We start from the raw sequence: 23,001 nt of genomic DNA, 5'->3' as shown, positions 1-23,001 counted from the left end.
AAATTATCTGTATTTGTATCAAAGTTCATTGTTATAGCGTTACTTATCAAATAAATACAAAAATACAAAATATTTAAATCCTTTTTAGGTTCAAAGGTAAAACATGAAAGGTTGTTCAGAGGACACGCCCACTAACATACCGCGTGTTTTGTTTGCATTCGGGTGTTTGTCATCTTTAGCTAACTAGCTAGCTTAATTACATTAAATATGAACGTTATCTAGTCACATCAACGTTAGAATAGGTCATAAACTGCATGCAACAAACAGTTTCGACTGTGGACAGAAAAGCATTACCATGCCAATCTAGCTAGCTAGCTAACTGGCTAGCTCACTTCAGTGATTAAAAACATACTGTACGGTCTATGAAAATGACGACCACCAACATGATGGACATGTTTGAGGAAGGGAAAGTTCTGAAAATCTGTGCTCCTATGGTCCGGTATTCAAAGTAAGATTATCTGATCTTCGTACATTTTCAATGACTTGTTCAGCAGTTGGGTTTTGTGCAGATAGCTGAATTAGGTTGAGCAACAGCTATAACTCATCGTTTATTTTCAACTTTTCCAGGTTGGCATTCAGGTCACTGGTGAGGAAATTTGACTGTGACATTTGCTTCACTCCAATGATAGTTGCGCCTGACTTTATGCGTTCTGTCAAAGCCAGAGACAGTGAATTTACAACTAATGAAGGTAATATGAGATCACTTTTTTTCTTCAAGGAAATATTAGATGCCTCTCAAACTATAGGGACTTGGTGTCTGCTGTCATTGATGTGTGGAGACTGTCAATTTGTTGTCAATTAAATCCAACTTTATTGCTCTCTGTCTCTCCCATCAGCTGACCGTCCTCTGATCGTGCAGTTTGCTGCCAGTGATGCCCAGACCCTGGCTGATGCAGCCTGTGTGGTCGCACCCTTCTCTGATGGAGTGGACCTCAACTGTGGCTGTCCCCAGCGGTGGGCCATGTCGGAAGGCTACGGGGCATGCCTTATCAACAAGCCTGAGCTGGTCAAAGACATGGTTCGACATGTCAGGAACCAAGTGGACAATCCTAACTACACAGCCTCCATCAAAATACGGTAAGAGTGATCATATCACCAAATATAATTGTTCCACTTTTTTTGCAAATGACCTAAGTGTCGTCCGAAGTTCCTTTTGTAGTTGTTGTTTCCTCTCTTTTCACAGAATTCACAAGGACCTGCGGCGTACAGTGGACCTGTGTCAGAAGGCAGAGGCGGCAGGGGTGTCCTGGATAACGGTCCATGGTCGGACCGCAGAGGAGCGCCACCAGCCGGTCCACTTTGATGCTATCAAGACCATCAAGGACAGCCTGTCAGTCCCTGTCATCGCCAACGGAGACATAAAGACCCTCCGAGATGTTGAGACCACTCACCAGCTCACTGGAGTCGATGGTCAGTTCAATTTGTGCAAATCGCAATTGATTCTTTATTCACAATATTGTGCACTACTTGGTCAAAAATAGTGCACTCTGTATGTCAATAGGGTGTCATATGAGACAGACCATTAGGAACTACACGTGTAGTTATTTCCATGGAAAAGACACTCTTGAAATAGCTTATATAGGCCAAAGTGATCCACAATGACAAGCTGGGCAATTCTATGAAAATAAACCACAACATGGGGGGTTTCTGGGGGGGAGCCACTATCATGGTTCATTTTCATAGAACTGCATAGCCCACTGTTTACTCGTTATCATAAACACTTTATCTTCTTTTCATCTGCATTTATTCTGTAACCTCTCATTCCCTCCAGGGAAATCATTATCTGTTTATTGTGTCATCTTAATATATATTCATTGTAAGTATGTAAATGGGTAGCTAGAGGTTCCATTCACAGAAATAATTTGAGAAAGATAGAATATATCAATACAGGATCTTTATTGTTAAATGGCTCACTCAAGACACTTCCCACCCCACGTGCCCTGTCCTGTAGGTGTGATGGCAGCCCGGGGGCTTTTGTCCAACCCGGCCATGTTCGCTGGCTACAATGAGACCCCTCTTGAGTGTGTGTGGGACTGGGTGGACCTCGCCACGAACCAGGGGACCCCCTTCACCTGCTTCCACCAGCACCTCATCTACATGCTGGAGAGGGTCAGCTCCCAGCCTGAGAGGAAGGTGTTCAACTCCCTGCATAGCACCGCTGCTGTCATAGACTACCTCCACAACACATATGGATCCCCAGACACACAGACCGTAGGCCTATCATAAACACTGGCTGGGTATAATTTATTGTGCATGTTATTAATCATATTTCCAATGGAATAAAAGCTTTTATTTACTATATTACCTTTTAATTTTTTATCTCATTCTGATAGTTAAGGAGTGCAGTGTGCGATCACGTGACCCTCTACCTGCAATAAAAAAAAACAAGGGTTACATCAGATTCACTTCAACATGTCCAGTCAGAAAATGTCAAAAGGTACAAACAAAACCATACACATTACACCTAATTTCAACATATTTGTAATTTCCATGATGTGTACAGTATGGTATTAACAATATATGGCAGAACCTTATTGGTTCTCAGTAGAGGATTAAACCGTAAACGAACAGCTACTGTAAAACGTTATGTATGACGGCATTCCAATGAGACGAAAAAGGAGGAGTGAAACAACTGTCTCCAAAGTTTGCTTTTCTCTTTTCAACCTCCGGTTTCTTTGTCCGTGTGCCGCAGAGTAAGTTGCATACTTTGCATAATTATTACGATATTGAACTTGATCATATGTGTAGTAACTGTGTATTTCACAAAAGTGCTAACGTTAGCTAGAACCAGTTAGCTAGATAGCTATCGTGTCCTGCCGTAAAAAATATTGCCAGCTATAGTACCTGGCTGATGTCACTGCATGAGGCAAAGTCTTTAGCAATATATAGCTAGCTACTATTTCTATGATATAAGGACGTATGTTACACACTGAATGAAACAGCATACATTTAGTACTACTGGCTGTTATTTGCCAAGCATGTGAACTTTGTAACGTTACGTATCTAGCTAGGATAAGAGGCTTATCACTGAAACAGGAACAGCACTGTTCTCAATACATTTGCATTGGTGGTTTCACAGTTAGCTGAAATATATCCATAGGAAAGCAGATAGCAAGCTAGCTAGCCAGTTGGATTTTCCTGTTGTTGACATCAACAATTAAACCAGTCCGTTTCCATTCTGGCAAAAATAACCTACTGCCAGACTGTGAAAAGGACCTCTGTTGCTTAAAATGTTTAATCTTTTACAGACTGTATTGTTAGAGATGACGTTGCAATGGACTGCAGTTGCCCTCTTCCTCTATGTGGAAATAGGTGTACTACTCATCCTCTGTCTACCCTTCATCTCAGCCACCAGGTAGGAATGAGCCCTAGCCAGTCCTGATACTGCAACAAGCCAGTAAGCAAAATTAAGTTGAAATCATGTCTAAAATGTGTATTTTCCAGACATTGAGGTCAGGTTAGTTTTCAGTTCTGAATGAAAGTTAGACGTCATTTACAGACGTTAAATATAAATTGTTTGTTGTTGTCATTGACGAATTACCAGGACGCGTACTCAGAGCATGTGCCGACCAGATGGCAAGTGTCTACATTCACATTTTCAACATCTCCCAGACCCAGTTTGTAATACCCACGTTTCAAGCAGACCACCATAGTCCCTGTGCCAATGAACGCCAAGGTAACCTGCCTAAATGACTTCCGCCCCTTGCACTCACATCTGTAGCCATGAAAAGCTTTGAAAGGCTGGTCATGTCTCACATGAACACCATCATCCCAGAAACCCTGGACCCACTCCAATTCGCATCCCGCCCCAACAGATCCACAGTTGACGCAATCTCTATTGCATTCAACACTGCCCTTTCTCACCTGGACAAAAGGGACACCTACATGAGAATGCTATTCATTGACTACAGCTTAGCGTTCAATACCATAGTGCCCTCCAAGCTCATCACTAAGCTAAGGACTCTGGGACTGAACACCTCCTTCTGCAACTGGATCCTGGACTTCCTGATGGGCTGCCCCCAGCTGGTGAGGGTAGGCAACAACATATCACGCTGACCCTCAACACGGGGGCCCCTCAGGGGTGTGTGCCTAGTCCTCTCCTGTACTCCCTGTTCACCCACAACTGCGTGGCAATGCATGACTCAACACCATCATTAAGTTTGCAGACGACACGGCGGTGGTAGGCCTGATCACCAACAGCAATGAGACCGCCTATAGGGATGGGGTCAGAGACATGGCAGTGTGGTGCCAGGACAACGACCTATCCCTCAAGGTGAGCAAGACAAAGGAGATGATCGTGGACTACAGGAAAATGAGGGCCAAGCACACCCCCATTCACATCGACAGCGCTGTATGGAGCGGGTCGAGAGCTTCAAGTTCCTTGGTGTCTACATCACTAAGAACCTATCATGGTCCAAACACACCAACACAGTCATGAAGCAGGTACGACAACGGCTCTTCCCCCTCAGGAGGCTGAAAAGATTTGGCATGGGACCGCAAATTCTCAAAAAGTTCTACAACTGAACCATCGAGAGCATCCTGACTGGTTGCATCACCACTTGGTATGGCAACTGCTTTGCATCTGACCGCAAGGCGCTACAAAGGGTGGTGCGGACAGCACAGTACTTCACTGGGGCCAAGCTTCCTGCCATCCAGGACCTCTATACCAGGTGGTGTCAGAGGAAGGCCCTAAAAGTGGTCAAAAACTCAATCCACCCAAGTCAAATACTGCTCTCTCTGCTACCGCATGGCAAGCGGTACCGGAGCGCCATGTCTGGGACCAAAAGGCTCCTTAAAAGCTTCTACCCCCAAGACATAAGACTACTGAACAGTTAATCAAATGGCTACCTGGACTATTTGCATTGACCCCCTTATTTTATTCTTATTTGTTCTTAACTTTTGCTGTGACTCTCTTGCACAGGCTCAATGTACACTAACCACTCACTCACACATACTACACTGGCACTCCAACACACACACACACACACACACACACACATGCATGCATATTGACGTCACACACATACATTCACACTCTTCACATACGCTGCTGCTACTCTCTGTTTATTATCTATGCATAGTCACTTTACCCCTAGCAACGTGAACAAATTACTTGAATTACCTCAACTAACCTGAACCCCTGCACATTGACTCGGTACCAGTACCTCTTGTATATAGCCTTGTTATTGTTATTTTGTTACTTTTTTCCTTTAGTTTATTTAGCAAATGTCTTACCTTTTTAAAACTCTGCATTGTTGGTTAAGGGCTCATAAGTAAGCATTTCACAGTAAGGTCTACCTACACCTTTTTATGTTTAGCGCTTGTGACAAATATAATTTTATTTGATTCTATGGCCAAGTTTCAACTGCGCATGCATTACATCACCAAAAGTATGTAAGTATGTGGACATCTGCTCGTCGAACATCTCATTCCAAAATCATGGGCATTAATATGGAGTTGGTCCCCCCTTTGCTGCTATAACAGCCTCCACTCTTCTGGGAAGGCTTTCCACTAGATTTTGGAACATTGCTGCGGGGACTTGCTTCCATTCAACCACAAGAGCATTAGTGAGGTCGGGCACTAAATACTTTATGTAAATGTGGTATTTCTGTTTTTTATTTTTTATATATTTGCAAAAAGACCTAAACCTGTTTTCGCTTCGTTTTTTAGGGTATTGTGTATAGATTTATGGGGGGGTATTTAATCCATTTTAGAATAAGGCTGTTGTTTTGTCTTTGGACTATCATTAAAGTGAAGACTGTTATATTATCAAATAAATTCTCTGTGTAATTATTACGTGATTAAACTAATCATGTAAAGATTAATTAACTAGGAAGTCGGGGCACCACGGAAAATGTTGTTTAAAGAGTTACTATTTCCCGAATTTAACTCTCTTCAGATATTTTCTTATCTTATCGATTACAGTCACTTATTAATGTATTATTACCTCAGTCATATTCTAAATGATGCAAACTCTTGGATATCTGCACGAACCCTAGCATAAATGATGAGTCAGCGATATACAAATTGGCGTAATTTATTTAGCAACTAACTAAATAATCACACAGAATTACATAAACACACACACAGGATAGGTTACACATTGAGTCCTACATAATGCACTGAGAAGTCCCTAGTGGACTAAACCGATATGACGGCTTGTTACACAAAATTAAAGGGGAGGGCATGTAAGAAAGAGCGGGACAAAAGACATAGGACTTCACTATTGTAAACACAGCTGATAACTAGGCTCATTGAAATGCTAATACTTTGCACATGAACACCCGCTCTTTCGAAAGGAAGTGCAATTTATATATTTACGACTGTATGTCTTGTTGTTTCTCTGTTGAAATCGCTGGTCCATCTGCTGGAGAGTCAGTCGACAGAAAGTCTCTGGTTTGTCCACCAGAGATCAGTATTTCGTAGTTGTAGCTCTGTTATAATGGATACGTCAGATGTACCAATGGTTGTTGATAGGGAAATGTTCTCCAGAATGGATCTTTCAGAGTACCAATCAGTCGTTCGATATGGAAGTGTTGTCTTGTCTTCGGTCGAGTTTACTAGACTATTTTACATATACAGCTGCAGACTGTGAATGTGTAGTCTTGTAGTTTTCTTAACCAGCTCCATACTCTCTGGTCTATAGAGTAGAAGCCATTTCAACATGGGGACTCCCGTCCCTGTGTTTTCTTGACTAAATGTACATTTTGTCACGAGTGCTATTTACATCTTCTCACAAATAGTTTCATATTTAATCATATCAGTTTCCCAACATTTGGGTGTGACCCTGATCACTGGGAAATATACACATTCAGAGACACAGTTATGTTGTTATACTGTCCTTCATGGGATCCCAAAACACAACTGATCTCACATAATTGTTATTTAAGTGCCCACTGATCATTCCAACTGTTTGGACAAAGATACATATTGTTTAATTCCCCAATCTGTTGATGTTGGAGTTTTTGGCGGGAGGACTCCCTTTGTTCCACAGTATCCCTCTTTCCCTCAATATTGCATGACTAGGAAGAGAAAGTTTCTGTAAGGTATTTACGACCATCATAAAACGGCCAACTTCACCCCTCTCCCCCTCTGTAGAGGACCCACTGTAACCTGATCCTTCGGATCCTCACAGGAGTCATGACACTGTAATGTGTAAAAAGGGAAGGGGTCTGAAATACTTTCCGAATGGACTGTGTAAACATAATATATATATGTAAACTCAGCAAAAAAATAAACGTCCTCTCACTGTCAACTGCGTTTATTTTCAGCTAACGTAACCTGTAAATATTTGTATGGACATAACAAGATTCAACAACTGAGACATGAACTGAACAAGTTCCACAGACATGACTAACAGAAATGGAGTAATGTGTCCCTGAACAAACGGGGGGTCAAAATCAAAAGTAACAGTATCTCACTGTGGCCACCAGCTGCATTAAGTACTACAGTGCATCTCCTCCTCATGGACTGCATCAGATTTGCCAGTTCTTGCTGTGAGATGTTACCCCGCTCTTCCACCAAGGCACCTGCAAGTTCCCGGACATTTCTGGGGGGGGGGGAATAGCCCTAGCCCTCACCCTCCAATCCAACAGGTCCCAGACGTGCTCAATGGGATTGAGATCCGGGCTGTCTTGCAGGAAATCACGCACAGAACGAGCAGTATGGCTGGTGGCATTGTCCTGCTGGAGGGTCATGTCAGGATGAGCCTGCAGGAAGGGTACCAAATGAGGGAAGAGAATGTCTTCCCTGTAACGCACAGCGTTGAGATTGCCTGCAATGACAACAAGCTCAGTCCGATGATGCTGTGACACACCGCCCCATACCATGACGGACCCTCCACCTCCAAATCGATCCCGCTCGAGTACAGGCCTCGGTTTAACGCTCATTCCTTCAACGATAAACGCGAATCCGACCATCAGCTCTGGTGAGACAAAACCGCGACTCGTCAGTGAAGAGCACTTTTTGCCAGTCCTGTCTGGTCCAGTGACGGTGGGTTTGTGCCCATAGGCGACGTTGTTGCCGATGATGTCTGGTGAGGACCTGCCTTACAACAGGCCTACAAGGCCTCAGTCCAGCCTCTCTCAGCCTATTGCGGACAGTCGGAGCACTGATGGAGGGATTGTGCATTCCTGGTGTAACTCGGGCAGTTGTTGTTGCCATCCTGTACCTGTCCCGCAGGTGTGATGTTCGGCTGTACCGATCCTGTGCAGGTGTTATTACACATGGTCTGCCACTGCGAGGACGATCAGCTGGCCGTCCTGTCTTCCTGTAGCGCTGTCTTAGGCGTCTCGAAGTACAGACATTGCAATTTATTGCCCTGGCCACATCTGCAGTCCTCATGCCTCCTTGCAGCATGACTAAGGCACGTTCACGCAAATGAGCAGGGACCCTGACCCTTTCTTTTTATGTTTTTCACAGTCAGTAGAAAGGCCTCTTTAGTGACCTAATGTTCATTAATTGTTTATGGTTCATTGAACAAGCATGGGAAACGGTGTTTAAACCCTTTACAATGAAGATCTGTGAAGTTATTTGGATTTTTACTTTGAAAGACAGGGTCCTGAAAAAGGGACGTTTGTTTTTTTGCTGAGTTTATATGTGTGTGCGTGCATGCATTCTGATCCCTTGACTCTTTCCACATTTTGTTACGTTACAGTCTTATTCTAAAATGTATTAAATAAAATAAAAATCATCAGCAATCTACACCCAATACCCCATAATGACAAAGCAAAAACTAGTTTTTAGACATTTTTGAAAATGTAATCAAAATGAAAAAAACATACCTTATTTACATAAGTTTTCAGACCCTTTGCTATGAGACTCGAAATTGAGCGCAGGTGCATTCTGTTTCCAATGATCATCCTCGAGATGTTTCTACAACTTGATTGGACTCTACCTGTGGTAAATTCACACACCAGTCTATATAAGGTCCCACTGTTGACAGTGCCTGTCAGAGCAAAAACCAAGCCATGAAGTCGAAGGAATTGTCCGTAGAGCTCCGAGACCAGATTGTGTTGATGCACAGTTCTGGGGAAGGGGACCAAAAAAATTCTGCAGTATTGAAGGTTCCAAGAACACAGTGGCCTCCTCCATTCTTAAATGGAAGACGTTTGGAACCACCTATACTCTTCCTAGAGGTGACCGCCCGCCCAAACTGAGCAATCGGGTGAGAGGGGCCGTGGTCAGTGAGGTGACCAAGAACCCGATGGTCACTCTGACAGAGCTCTATAGTTCCTTTGTGGAGATGGGAGAAACTTCCAGAAGGACAACCATCTCTGCAGCATCGCACCAATCAGGCCTTTATGGTAATGGCCATCCATTTAAAACATCTCAAACATGTCCATAATTCTGCGTGCCCAGTTTAAAACCAAATTGAAAATACCCCACACAATAAATCAAATGGAATGGAATTGCATTTGGAATTAACACCAATAACAATTATTCATAACTGGTGTGCGTGCGTGTGGTAAACCATAGGACAAAAACACACAAATGTTCAGGCATTCCTTATCTGGAAGCTCCCTTTACGGCCTAATCCAGATGCCTTTATACTTATAAAACTGCAGAATTTCACTAACTGCTCTCCCAAGACCACAGTTTTGGGAACATTCCAAAGAGAGAGATAATGACACCCCCTCCTCTCCTGGAGGAGAGAGTGTACATCACTTTAGCATTCCCTATGCTACATCTTAATCAGCAACCCAAAAGTTTTAATTACAAAGTCCACTGTCCTCCCTCCAATCATTAAGCGTTTGTTTTAATCCACCCCAACGTTTATGTACCCTTTATTTAGCATGTACTACCCATAGACACAGTGACTTTTATCTGGCCACTGAGTCTAACCATTTACTCCCATATATGACTGGTCTCTCTTTTCCCCATGATTTTCCATAACCACCGCACCACATGAACAAACATTTAAAAGTTCATTTTAGGTTTGGTAACCCCAACTCTAATTTCTCGTGACCCCTCCTCCCTTTCGTCCATTCTATAAATCTATTTCATTATTCCTTTTTTAGACATTGTCTGTAATTCTCGCAAGGATTATCTGACCCCAAAATCGGCTCCACTTCCTCAATGTAAAATTATCCGGGTCTTGTTACTGGCTCTTATGTTTAAAGACAGGTAGTAATCGTATCGCTTTCGATGCTGCCCCCTGTTACCTTGCTAAATGTTACACTTTTCCCTGTAGTAAATGTAGCATATTTCTCATTGTAAGGAATCAGCGATATTTGATCCCAGGCATCTATTAGAAAGTTGTGTGAGACGTGGCCTCCAACGTCTCCCTTCACATAGGAACTGCCATATCTATGAACCACTATCGATCGAACCAAGGCCCTGCACCTGTTTTGTGAGAGTTTCCTGCCCCGCTCCTTTCAAGAATGTTCGCTGCTTGTTCTTTTGTTTAAAAAAAATGCAGACGCTCTAATCGCAGCATTCCCTCTGAATGCAGCCGGTTCAGTATGCTCCATTACCACACTACACTTATTCTTCCAACGACCAACGGCCCCACATCTAAAACAGGAATCTATCGCCTCTACACTTTGATGTTTTTTTCGCAACGTTTCCCTCCCTGTTTCTTTGTCTTACCTTGGTCATTGAAACCACTGTTTTTGACTTTCACTGTGACTGTATTAATACCTTGTATTAGAACCTATACTATAGCGTCTGCAAATGTATAACTGGAGAATACGGTGACCTAATGTCTTATTCCAGTGTTACGCCTCATATCACTGTTGTTGACAACACACATTACCAAAATTATTCGCAGTTGTCTTCCTAGTTCCACATAATCTGTCACTGTTCCCTGCCCCAATAGAGTATTAACCAACCTCTCTCCTTATTGCTACTGCTAATACACTCGAATCATGTTCAAACATCATTTGAATATATATTTTTTAATTATTCTAACCATGGATGAGGTTCTCCTCCAGAAGTTACAGGCAACCTTTTATCACTATCCACATACACTCTACTGCCTCACTGCCACTGCGGCTGGCACTTTCGTCCCCCTTACAGATCTCACAGGGGAATACCCCCACTAGGGACCTATCCTATACAGAACTTACCCAACACTGTAATGTCACTCCTGGATCTCGGGACCTATCCTTATGGAACCTACCCTACACCATAATGTCATTCATGGATCTCGGGACCTATCCTTATGGAACCTACCCTACACCATAATGTAATTCATGGATCTCGGGACCTATCCTTATGGAACCTACCCTACACCATAATGTCATTCATGGATCTCGGGACCTATCCTTATGGAACCTACCCTACACCATAATGTCATTCATGGATCTCGGGACCTATCCTTATGGAACCTACCCAACACCATAATGTCATTCATGGATCTCGGGACCTATCCTTATGGAACCTACCCTACACCATAATGTCATTCATGGATCTCGGGACCTATCCTTATGGAACCTACCCTACACCATAATGTAATTCATGGATCTCGGGACCTATCCTTATGGAACCTACCCTACACCATAATGTCATTCATGGATCTCGGGACCTATCCTTATGGAACCTACCCTACACCATAATGTCATTCATGGATCTCGGGACCTATCCTTATGGAACCTACCCAACACCATAATGTCATTCATGGATCTCGGGACCTATCCTTATGGAACCTACCCTACACCATAATGTCATTCATGGATCTCGGGACCTATCCTTATGGAACCTACCCTACACCATAATGTCATTCATGGATCTCGGGACCTATCCTTATGGAACCTACCCAACACCATAATGTCATTCATGGATCTCGGGACCTATCCTTATGGAACCTACCCTACACCATAATGTCATTCATGGATCTCGGGACCTATCCTTATGGAACCTACCCTACACCATAATGTCATTCATGGATCTCGGGACCTATCCTTATGGAACCTACCCAACACCATAATGTCATTCATGGATCTCGGGACCTATCCTTATGGAACCTACCCAACACCATAATGTCATTCATGGATCTCGGGACCTATCCTTAAAGGAACCTATGAATGCGAGAGAGAGAATGTTAAAAAATAGAACCAAAAAATAAACATTTAGCTTTTCTTGAGAAATAAAGTATAAGTCAGACTACTAAAGATATTCAAGTGAATTTTTTTGTTAATAACACTACATTTATAAAGACCACCATCGATTATAATTAGTACACAAGCATAACAATTTATCCATACACACTCTATGGCCTTACGGTCACCACGGCTGGGACTTTCACTCCCCCTTTACGGGTCTAGTAGGGAACCAACCCCACTCGGGATCTAGCCCCTAGAACTTACCCTCTGCAGGTACCAATCAATCAATCAAGTTTATTTTATATAGCCCTTCGTACATCAGCTAATATCTCGAAGTGCTGTACAGAAACCCAGCCTAAAACCCCAAACAGCAAGCAATGCAGGTGTAGAAGCACGGTGGCTAGAAAAAACTCCCTAGAAAGGCCAAAACCTAGGAAGAAACCTAGAGAGGAACCAGGCTATGAGGGGTGGCCAGTCCTCTTCTGGCTGTGCCGGGTGGAGATTATAACAGAACATGGCCAAGATGTTCAAAATGTTCATAAATGACAAGCATGGTCAAATAATAATCAGGAATAAATGTCAGTTGGCTTTTCATAGCCGATAATTAAGAGTTGAAAACAGCAGGTCTGGGACAGGTAGGGGTTCCATAACCGCAGGCAGAACAGTTGAAACTGGGACAGCAGCAAGGCCAGGTGGACTGGGGACAGCAAGGAGTCATCATGCCCGGTAGTCCTGACGTATGGTCCTAAGGCTCAGTTCCTCCGAGAGAGAGAAAGAAAGAGAGAAGAAGAGAATTAGAGAGAGCCAAGATGTTCAAAATGTTCATAAATGACAAGCATGGTCAAATAATAATCAGGAATAAATGTCAGTTGGCTTTTCATAGCCGATCATTAAGAGTTTAAAACAGCAGGTCTGGGACAGGTAGGGGTTCCATAACTGCAGGCAGAACAGTTGAAACTGGAACAGCAGCAAGGCCAGGTGGACTGGGGACAGCAAGGAGTCATCATGCCCAGTAGTCCTGACGTATGGTCCTAGGGCTCAGGTCCTCCGAGAGAGAGAAAGAAAGAGAGAAGGAGAGAATTAGAGAGAGCATACTTAAATTCACACAGGACACTGGATAAGACAGGAGAAGTACTCCAGATATAACCAACTGGCCCTAGCCCCCCGACACAAACTACTGCAGCATAAATACTGGAGGCTGAGACAGGAGGGGTCAGGAGACACTGTGGCCCCATTCGATGATACCCCCGGACAGGGCCAAACAGGAAGGATATAACCCCACCCACTTTGCCAAAGCACAGCCCCCGCACCACTAGAGGGATATCTTCAGCCACCAACTTACAATCCTGAGACAAGGCCGAGTATAGCCCAAAAGATCTCCACCACAGCACAAACCAAGGGGGGGCGCCAACCCAGACAGGAAGATCACGTCAGTAACTCAACCCACTCAAGTGACGCACCCCTCCTAGGGACGGCATGAAAGAGCACCAGTAAGCCAGTGACTCAGCCCCTGTAATAGTGTTAGAGGTAGAGAATCCCAGTGGAGGGGAACCGGCCAGGCAGAGACAGCAAGGGCGGTTCGTTGCTCCAGAGCCTTTCCGTTCACCTTCACACTCCTGGGCCAGACTACACTCAATCATATGACCAACTGAAGAGATAAGTCTTCAGTAAAGACTTAAAGGTTGAGACCGAGTCTGCGTCTCTCACATGGGTAGGCAGACCATTCCATAAAAATGGAGATCTATAGGAGAAAGCCCTGCCTCCAGCTGTTTGCTTAGAAATTCTAGGGACAATTAGGAGGCCTGCGTCTTGTGACCGTAGCGTATGTGTAGGTATGTACGGCAGGACCAACTTGGAAAGATAGGTAGGAGCAAGCCCATGTAACGCTTTATAGGTTAAGAGTAAAACCTTGAAATCAGCCCTTGCCTTAACAGGAAGCCAGTGTAGGGAAGCTAGCACTGGAGTAATATGATCAAATTTCTTGGTTCTAGTCAGGATTCTAGCAGCCGTATTTAGCACTAACTGAAGTTTATTTAGTGCTTTATCCGGGTAGCCGGAAAGTAGAGCATTGCAGTAGTCTAGCCTAGAAGTAACAAATGCATGGATAAATTTTTCTGCATCATTTTTGGACAGAAAATTTCTGATTTTTGCAATGTTACGTAGATGGAAAAAAGCTGTCCTTGAAACAGTCTTGATATGTTCGTCAAAAGAGAGATCAGGGTCAAGAGTAACGCCGAGGTCCTTCACAGTTTTATTTGAGACGACTTTACAACCATCAAGATTAATTGTCAGATTTAACAGAAGATCTCTTTGTTTCTTGGGACCTAGAACAAGCATCTCTGTTTTGTCCGAGTTTAAAAGTAGAACGTTTTCAGCCATCCACTTCCTTATGTCTGAAACACAGGCTTCTAGCGAGGGCAATTTTGGGGCTTCACCATGTTTCATTGAAATGTACAGCTGTGTGTCATCCGCATAGCAGTGAAAGTTAACATTATGTTTTCGAATAACATCCCCAAGAGGTAAAATATATAGTGAAAACAATAGTGGTCCTAAAACGGAACCTTGAGGAACACCGAAATGTACAGTTGATTTGTCAGAGGACAAACCATTCACAGAGACAAACTGATATCTTTCCGACAGATAAGATCTAAACCAGGCCAGAACTTGTCCGTGTAGACCAATTTGGGTTTCCAGTCTCTCCAAAAGAATGTGGTGATCGATGGTGTCAAAGGCAGCACTAAGGTCTAGTAGCACGAGGACAGATGCAGAGCCTCGGTCTGACGCCATTAAAAGGTAATTTACCACCTTCACAAGTGCAGTCTCAGTGCTATGATGGGGTCTAAAACCAGACTGAAGCATTTCGTATACATTGTTTGTCTTCAGGAAGGCAGTGAGTTGCTGCGCAACAGCTTTTTCAAAAAAATTTGAGAGGAATGGAAGATTCGATATAGGCCGATAGTTTTTTATATTTTCCGGGTCAAGGTTTGGCTTTTTCAAGAGAGGCTTTATTACTGCCACTTTTAGTGAGTTTGGTACACATCCGGTGGATAGAGAGCCATTTATTATGTTCAACATAGGAGGGCCAAGCACAGGAAGCAGCTCTTTCAGTAGTTTAGTAGGAATAGGATCCAGTATGCAGCTTGAAGGTTTAGAGGCCATGATTATTTTCATCATTGTGTCAAGAGATATAGTACTAAAACACTTAAGTGTCTCTCCCGATCCCAGGCCCTGGCAGAGCTGTGCAGATCCAGGACAGCTAAGCCCTGGAGGAATACGCAGATTTAAAGAGGAGTCCGTAATTTGCTTTCTAATGATCATGATCTTTTCCTCAAAGAAGTTCATGAATTTATTACTGCTGAAGTGAAAGCCATCCTCTCTTGGGGAATGTTGCTTTTTAGTTAGCTTTGCAACAGTATCAAAAAGAAATTTTGGATTGTTCTTATTTTCCTCAATTAAGTTGGAAAGTAGGATGATCGAGCAGCAGTGAGGGCTCTTCGATACTGCACGGTACTGTCTTTCCAAGCTAGTCGGAAGACTTCCAGTTTGGTGTGGCGCCATTTCCGTTCCAATTTTCTGGAAGCTTGCTTCAGAGCTCGGGTATTTTCTGTATACCAGGGAGCTAGTTTCTTATGACAAATGTTTTTCGTTTTTAGGGGTGCAACTGCATCTAGGGTATTGCGCAAGGTTAAATTGAGTTCCTCAGTTAGGTGGTTAACTGATTTTTGTCCTCTGACGTCCTTGGGTAGGCAGAAGGAGTCTGGAAGGGCATCAAGGAATTTTTGTGTTGTCTGAGAATTTATAGCACGACTTTTGATGCTCCTTGGTTGGAGTCTGAGCAGATTATTTGTTGCGATTTCAAACGTAATAAAATGGTGGTCCGATAGTCCAGGATTATGAGGAAAAACATTAAGATCTACAACATTTATTCCATGTGACAAAACTAGGTCCAGAGTATGACTGTGGCAGTGAGTAGGTCCAGAGACATGTTGGCCAAAACCCACTGAGTCGATGATGGCTCCGAAAGCCTTTTGGAGTGGGTTTGTGGACTTTTCCATATGAATATTAAAATCACCAAAAATTTGAATATTATCTGCTATGACTACAAGGTCCGATAGGAATTCAGGGAACTCAGAGAGGAACGCTGTATATGGCCCAGGAGGCCTGTAAACAGTAGCTATAAAAAGTGATTGAGTAGGCTGCATAGATTTCATGACTAGAAGCTCAAAAGACGAAAACGCCATTTTCTTTTTTGTAAATTGAAATTTGCTATCGTAAATGTTAGCAACACCTCCGCCTTTGCGGGATGCACGGGGGATATGGTCACTAGTGTAACCAGGAGGTGAGGCCTCATTTAACACAGTAAATTCATCAGGCTTAAGCCATGTTTCAGTCAGGCCAATCACATCAAGATTGTGATCAGTGATTAGTTCATTGACTATAACTGCCTTTGAAGTGAGGGATCTAACATTAAGTAACCCTATTTTGAGATGTGAGGTATCACGATCTCTTTCAATAATGGCAGGAATGGAGGAGGTCTTTATCCTAATGAGATTGCTAAGGCGAACACCGCCATGTTTAGTTTTGCCCAACCTAGGTCGAGGCACAGACACAGTCTCAATGGGGATGGCTGAGCTGACTACACTGACTATGCTAGTGGCAGACTCCACTAAGCTGGCAGGTTGGCTAACAGCCTGCTGCCTGGCCTGCACCCTATTTCATTGTGGAGTTAGAGCCCTGTCTATGTTGGTAGATAAGATGAGAGCACCCCTCCAGCTAGGATGGAGTCCGTCACTCCTCAGCAGGTCAGGCTTGGTCCTGTTTGTGGGTGAGTCCCAGAAAGAGGGCCAATTATCTACAAATTCTATCTTTTGGGAGGGGCAGAAAACAGTTTTCAACCAGCGATTGAGTTGTGAGACTCTGCTGTAGAGCTCGTCACTCCCCCTAACTGGGAGGGGGCCAGAGACAATTACTCGATGCCGACACATCTTTCTAGCTGATTTACACGCTGAAGCTATGTTGCGCTTGGTGACCTCTGACTTTCATCCTAACATCGTTGGTGCCGACGTGGATAACAATATCTCTATACTCTCTACACTCGCCAGTTTTAGCTTTAGCCAGCACCATCTTCAGGTTAGCCTTAACGTCGGTAGCCCTGCCCCCTGGTAAACAGTGTATGATCGCTGGGTGATTCGTTTTAAGTCTAATACTGCGGGTAATGGAGTCGCCAATGACTAGGGTTTTCAATTTGTCAGAGCTAATGGTGGGAGCCTTCGGCGTCTCAGACCCCGTAACGGGAGGAGTAGAGACAAGAGAAGACTCGGCCTCAGACTCCGACTCGTTACCGAAAACCGGTTGAAAGTTTCTGTCGGCTGAATGAGCGACACCAGTTGAGCATTCCTACAGCATTTCCCTCCAGAAGCCATGAGAAAGTTGTCCGGCTGCGGGGACTGTGCGGGGGGATTTATACTAACGTTAGTATCTGTACTTACTGGTGGCACAGACGCTGTTTCTTCCTTTCCTACACTGAAATTACCCTTGCCTAACGATTGCGTCTGAAGCTGGGCTTGTAGCACAGCTATCCTCGCCGTAAGGTGATCGTTCTCCTGTATAATATGAGTACAGCGACTGCAATTAGAAGACATCATGTTAATGTTACTACTTAGCTTCGGCTGTTGAAAGTGCTGACGAACCATGTCCAGATAAAGCGTCCGGAGTGAAAAAGTTGAATGAGGGAAAAAAGTTGTGATGGAAAAACTAAAAATATAAACGGTAATTAAAAAGTAAAAAGAAAAAAACGTAAAGTTGTCACCTAGCAAAGTAAGGTTGGCAACAAAACGCACGGCAACAAAACGCACAGCAACACGTCTGCAAATTCAAGAGTAAGTGACGAAATTCCAGCCTGCTCTGGCTTGCTCTGGCTTACCTTCCGGGACTTAGCCTAAAGCTATGACCGGTTGTAATACAATGGGACTACTGAATATGGTCAGGCTTTCTAGCTCCGTATCCTATAATTGGTTCAGCCTACGGCAACTTCAGGAGAGTAGAAAGCCAGTGGGAGGGGGATGGTCAGGTTAATATGTTTTATTTTTCTTCTAGTTATCTTGATCTCTTGCTCCCTCTTGAGTCATTTGTGTCTAATTTAATCAAATAGTTCACTTAAATTGTCAGACAAGCATCTTAGATTAATTTATTAAAACACATGTGTCTATATATGAAAAAATACATGTTTTAAAATGTAGGCAGATCTATTAGTTCAAAAGAACAGACGACTTTCGGTCTACTAGGATTTGTTTTAGTCGGGGACAGTCCTAAGCTGCATCCAGTGCTATTTTATTAGACCTTGACTTGCTGTTATAGTGTTCTGAGTCTCAACATGATGTTTTTGTGCTGTTTTGCAGATGGCAGTGTATCTTCCAGCTGAGAATATGGAACAAAATGGCCAGGTTTTGGAATAAATTCTTCCTCGCCATGATCATAATCCTTATAGTCCTCTTCCTCGGTAAGCTGATGTCAAAAAGTGTCATGTTTAATTTACTCACAGATCATAATGACAATCTCTCACCAGAGATCTTACAATCTCATGCAATACTTTTGCAATCTCAATGTCTTACCATGTCGTACCACACCTGCACACCCTCCTGTAGATGCTTTGCGTGAGGTGAGGAAGTATTCGGGCGCGGGAAACAGCATGGATGCTAATCTGCATCCCAACATGTTTGACCACCTCCACATGAAGCTGTTCAGAGCCCAGAGAAACCTCTACATCTCTGGATTTACCCTCTTCCTCTGGCTGTAAGTCCTGGATCTGTCTGTCCATCACTCACCCATCGACATACTGAGTCCTCACTGTGTCGTCATCACATTGGGATGGATACTGGTGAAAACCAGCCAGTGCATGGATCGTCGTAGTCATAGAGATTTCTTAATTCATTACAATGACCATAACACTGGTCGTTTTCAGTAGTGCACACCGTAGCAAAATGTTTATCAACGGAAAACAAAAAAAGTGTTCAGCAGGACAAGTTCAGGTGGCAGCTGAAGTATTGAACACAATCTATGTGTGTTGTTTCCCTACAGAGTGCTGAGGCGGGTGATCACTCTGATCAACCAGCTGGCGACGGAGTCTGGCACCACGGCCTCTCTGCAGACCAAGGCAGAGTGTGCCAACCAAACTGCCAAGAAATACATGGAGGACAACGAGCTATTGAAGCAGGTAAGGTCATGCCCAGTATCGCTGCCCTTTCTGCTCCTGAGCCCGTATTTAAAAGGGTCTCAAAAAGAAGAGGAGGCTGATCTAGGATAATACCCCCCTTGTCCATGAAAACATATTCATTTTGATCTAAAAGGTGAAACTGATGCTATATCAGAACTCCTACTCAGAGATGTTCATCCACACTAAAAGAAACTAAACTAATTTTGGTACTGCATATGGTTGAGAAGTGTGGTAAGTGGCTCATGTTTGTTAATGTTTACCTGTGTTTGTTTCAGACTTTGATGTATGGGAAGGGGGACAAGGCCACAGCGGAGGGAAACGAGCTGCTGAGATCAGAGGGGGAGAAACTGAGAGGAGAACTGAAGGGCTCAGAGGAAGGTGAGGAAGAAACAATACTTTTGTGACAAAGACGAAATAATAGAACCACAAATCCACTAATACTTCAATAAAGTGAAAATGTACAACTGCAATACAATAAACAACCAAATTAAATCGGACCATAATGACAATAAAACAAACATGGGCTTCAATTTCTGTTCGAGAATGTGCTCTCTGACCCATAGCATGTCACCTTGTAGATAGATTGGAAGATATGCATGGGAATTGGATGATAATGGGAATGCTTTGTGGGTAATGTTTTCCCTAGCCTTGAAAAAGTCCCAATCCGAGATGGAAGCTATGAAGAAACAATCCTATGGACTGACCAAAGAATACGACCGACTGCTGAATGAACACCAGGTAATCCCAGACCAGCTCACATACAGTATCTACACTTAGCCTACAGTGCCTTCAGAAAGTATTCACACCCCTTGAATTCATCCAAATGTTGTTACATTTCGCCAATGGTCTACACACACTACCCCATAATGTCAAAGTGGAATCATGTTTTTTGAAAATTGCTGAAATGTCTTGAGTCAATAACTATTCAACCTTGTTATGGCAAGCCTAAATAAGTTCAGGGGTAGTGATAGTGAATGTTCCTGAGTGGCCATTTAAGTTTTGGCTTAAATCTACTTGAAAATCTATGGCAAGACCTGAAAATAGTTGTCTAGCAATGATCAACAACCAATTTGACAGAGCTTTAAGAGTTTCGAAAAGCATAATGGGAAAATACTTCTCAATCCAGGTGTGGAAAACTCTTAGATTTACCCATAAAAACACTCAGCTGTAATCGCTACCAAAGGTGCTTCTACAAAGTATTGACTCAGGGGTGTGAATACTTATGTAAATTAGATATTTCTGTATTTAATTTTCAACAAATAGTGCCAAAAAATTCAACAACTTTTTTTTTCACTTTGTCTTAATGGGGTATTGTGTATAGATGGGAGAGAAAAAATTATAATATTTCATCCATTTTGAATTCAGGCTGTAACACAACAATGTGAAATAAATCAAGAGGGATGAATAGTTTCTGAAGGCACTGTATATATTTGATATTACTGCTCACCCTGCCTTGTTCAAAGCTGTATATTACTACCCTGCTCAAATATAGACAGATTACTTTAGCTCTGATTTTAGTACTACTACTGTACATTTACCTCCACCACTTCAGATATACTGTATATATTCTTTATTTTTCCAGAATCTTCAAGAGATTGGAGACAAAAAGGATGATTGATCGGGGTTATGACTACAGCGGTCAGAACGTTTACAGATCGTACCAAGAAACCAGAAATACTGTCACGCACGCTATCACTTTCCATTGACATACTGAACCACTGTGCATGATGTCACCAAAATACTCCTCCAAAGCCTCACGGAGCCGTCAAACATCAGATAAAAAGCACCTGAGCACGTTTGTAATAGAATAGCTACTAGACCAGCCTAGGAATAGTGTTTCTATTATTTGCTGACTTTTGGAGAATGGGTGGCAGTACACGCTTCAGATTACAGTGGTCGTCTACTGTGAATATATTTTTGATGTAATGGGCTTGCTTTGTCGTTTTTTTCCTGTACATGGCAAGAGCACCACCATTGCATTCATCTCTTTCTTTTTTTTTCTTAGCAGCAATGCATATTACAGATTGAGTTGTATGTGTTTTGTAAAACAAAATTAGCATTGAGTTCATAGGGGTACAGAAGCTATATTGTGTCATTTTTGTTGTTGAATATCTGATATCAATGTTCTTCATTCCTCTTAGATGTGGAGGGTTTGTGAATATTAAACAGGGTCACGGTCATGATTTTCTGTTTTGTAATAAGGATACTGAAATGGAAAAGTCTGAGGAAATTCATCTTTCCTTTTCTCACTCTGACTCCCTGTATTGACTGTCCTAGCCCAGGGGTTGGGTTGGGTAGGCTGGGTCAGCACATGGAGTGGAATTGATAATCAACCAACAAATCTTCCTCTAGCCCCCATCCCCTAAGTACTTATCTCCTATAGGGCCCCAGTACTGTACATTAAATTCCAATACTAGGGAACAGTAGCTTGCCTGACTGAATAAGTGCCTTTCAGACAACTATAGATATATTTTCTCATTCCAAGTAGTGTGTTTCACTATTACAGTTGTTTTTCTTGCGAAATAAGTTTTTTTTTTTGGTATGTACAGACAATTTTTCCAACATGTTATCCCATATTAAAAATGTTTTACTCTTATATTACATTTACAAGATATTTGCTTTGTTTAATCGAATAAATACAACTATATACATTGATTTGTTTTTATGCGAGTGAGAAATGCCATGCAATTGATTTGTTTCACAAAACAAAGTCATTCAAATAAAAATGTTCCTTGGTATCCCAGTTATTTGAAATATTCACCCGTACGATATAAAGTTGGTGTTTATTCACCAACTTTAGGAACAAACTTGATATAACCTGAGAATAGACCATGAGGTTTTTGTTGTGAGGTTTTGGCACATTAAGGGCTCTATTCAATCTGTATTGCAGGAATTCAGCGTTAATGTGATTAAAATGTAACGGCAGTATTCCAACGTCAGCGGAGACAGCATTCACGGTAAACGTTGCATACAGTGCATTCGGAAAGTATTCAGATCCCTTGACTTTTTCCACATGTTATGTTACAGCCTTATTCTAAAATGTATTAAATACATACAATTTCTCAGCAAACGACACACAATACCGCATGGAAAAGCGAAAACATAAATACCTTATTTACATAAGTATTAAGACCTTTTGCTATGAGACTCGAAATTGAGCTCAGGTCCATCCTGTTTCCATTGATCGTCCTTGAGATGTTTCTACAACTTGATTGGAGTCCACCTGTGGTAAATTCGATTGATTGGACATGATTTGGAAAAGCAGACACCTGTCTATATAAGGTCCCATGTTGTCAGAGCAAAAACCAAGCCATGAGTTGGAAGGAATTATCCATAGAGCACCGAGACAGGATTGTGCCGGGGCCAGATCTGGTGTAGGGTACCAAAAAATGTCTGCAGCTTTGAAGGACCCCAAGAACACAATGTCCTCCATCATTCTTAAATGGAAGAAGTTTGGAATCACCAAGATTCTTCCTAGAGCTGGCCGTCTGGCCAAACTGAGCAATCGGGGGAGAAGGGCCTTGGTCAGGGAGGTGACCAAGAACCCGATGGTCACTCTGACAGAGCTCTAGAGTTCCTCTGTGAAGATGGGAAAACCTTCCAGAAGGACAACCATCTCTGCAGCACTCCACCAATCAGCCTTTTATGGTAGAGTGGCCAGACAGAAGCCACTCCTCAGTAAAAGGCACATGACAGCCCACTTGGACTCTCAGACCATGAGAAACAAGATTGAACTCTTTGGCC

General features: G+C 42.8%; 1 protein-coding gene across 1 annotated transcript; it reads left to right on the top strand.

Annotated features, from left to right (window-relative positions):
* The first annotated feature begins 126 nt into the window (after window positions 1–126).
* dus4l (dihydrouridine synthase 4-like (S. cerevisiae)) lies at window positions 127–20,932 on the top strand. Its single transcript, XM_038977626.1, has 14 exons — window positions 127–448; window positions 568–689; window positions 837–1,077; window positions 1,184–1,410; window positions 1,952–2,215; window positions 2,504–2,507; window positions 2,645–2,693; window positions 3,249–3,355; window positions 18,443–18,543; window positions 18,689–18,836; window positions 19,122–19,257; window positions 19,533–19,635; window positions 19,904–19,995; window positions 20,840–20,932. Exons 1-14 carry the CDS (start codon window positions 363–365, stop codon window positions 20,873–20,875), a joined length of 1,716 nt encoding a protein of 571 aa, XP_038833554.1. The 5' UTR covers window positions 127–362; the 3' UTR covers window positions 20,876–20,932.
* Window positions 20,933–23,001: the final 2,069 nt, after the last annotated feature.

The sequence above is a fragment of the Salvelinus namaycush genome, chromosome 38 (assembly GCF_016432855.1).
Source record: "Salvelinus namaycush isolate Seneca chromosome 38, SaNama_1.0, whole genome shotgun sequence".
NCBI classification, from domain to species: domain Eukaryota; kingdom Metazoa; phylum Chordata; class Actinopteri; order Salmoniformes; family Salmonidae; genus Salvelinus; species Salvelinus namaycush.
Note: the sequence above shows the minus strand (reverse complement) of the source record. Positions and strands in the feature narration are given on the sequence as shown.

Coding starts and splice junctions, on each gene's coding strand:
- dus4l (XM_038977626.1), top strand. CDS start 363: ATGAAAATGACGACCACCAACATGATGGACATGTTTGAGGAAGGGAAA. Junction 449..567: donor CCTATGGTCCGGTATTCAAA/GTAAGATTATCT, acceptor CAACTTTTCCAG/GTTGGCATTCAGGTCACTGG. Junction 19,636..19,903: donor ACTGAAGGGCTCAGAGGAAG/GTGAGGAAGAAA, acceptor TGTTTTCCCTAG/CCTTGAAAAAGTCCCAATCC.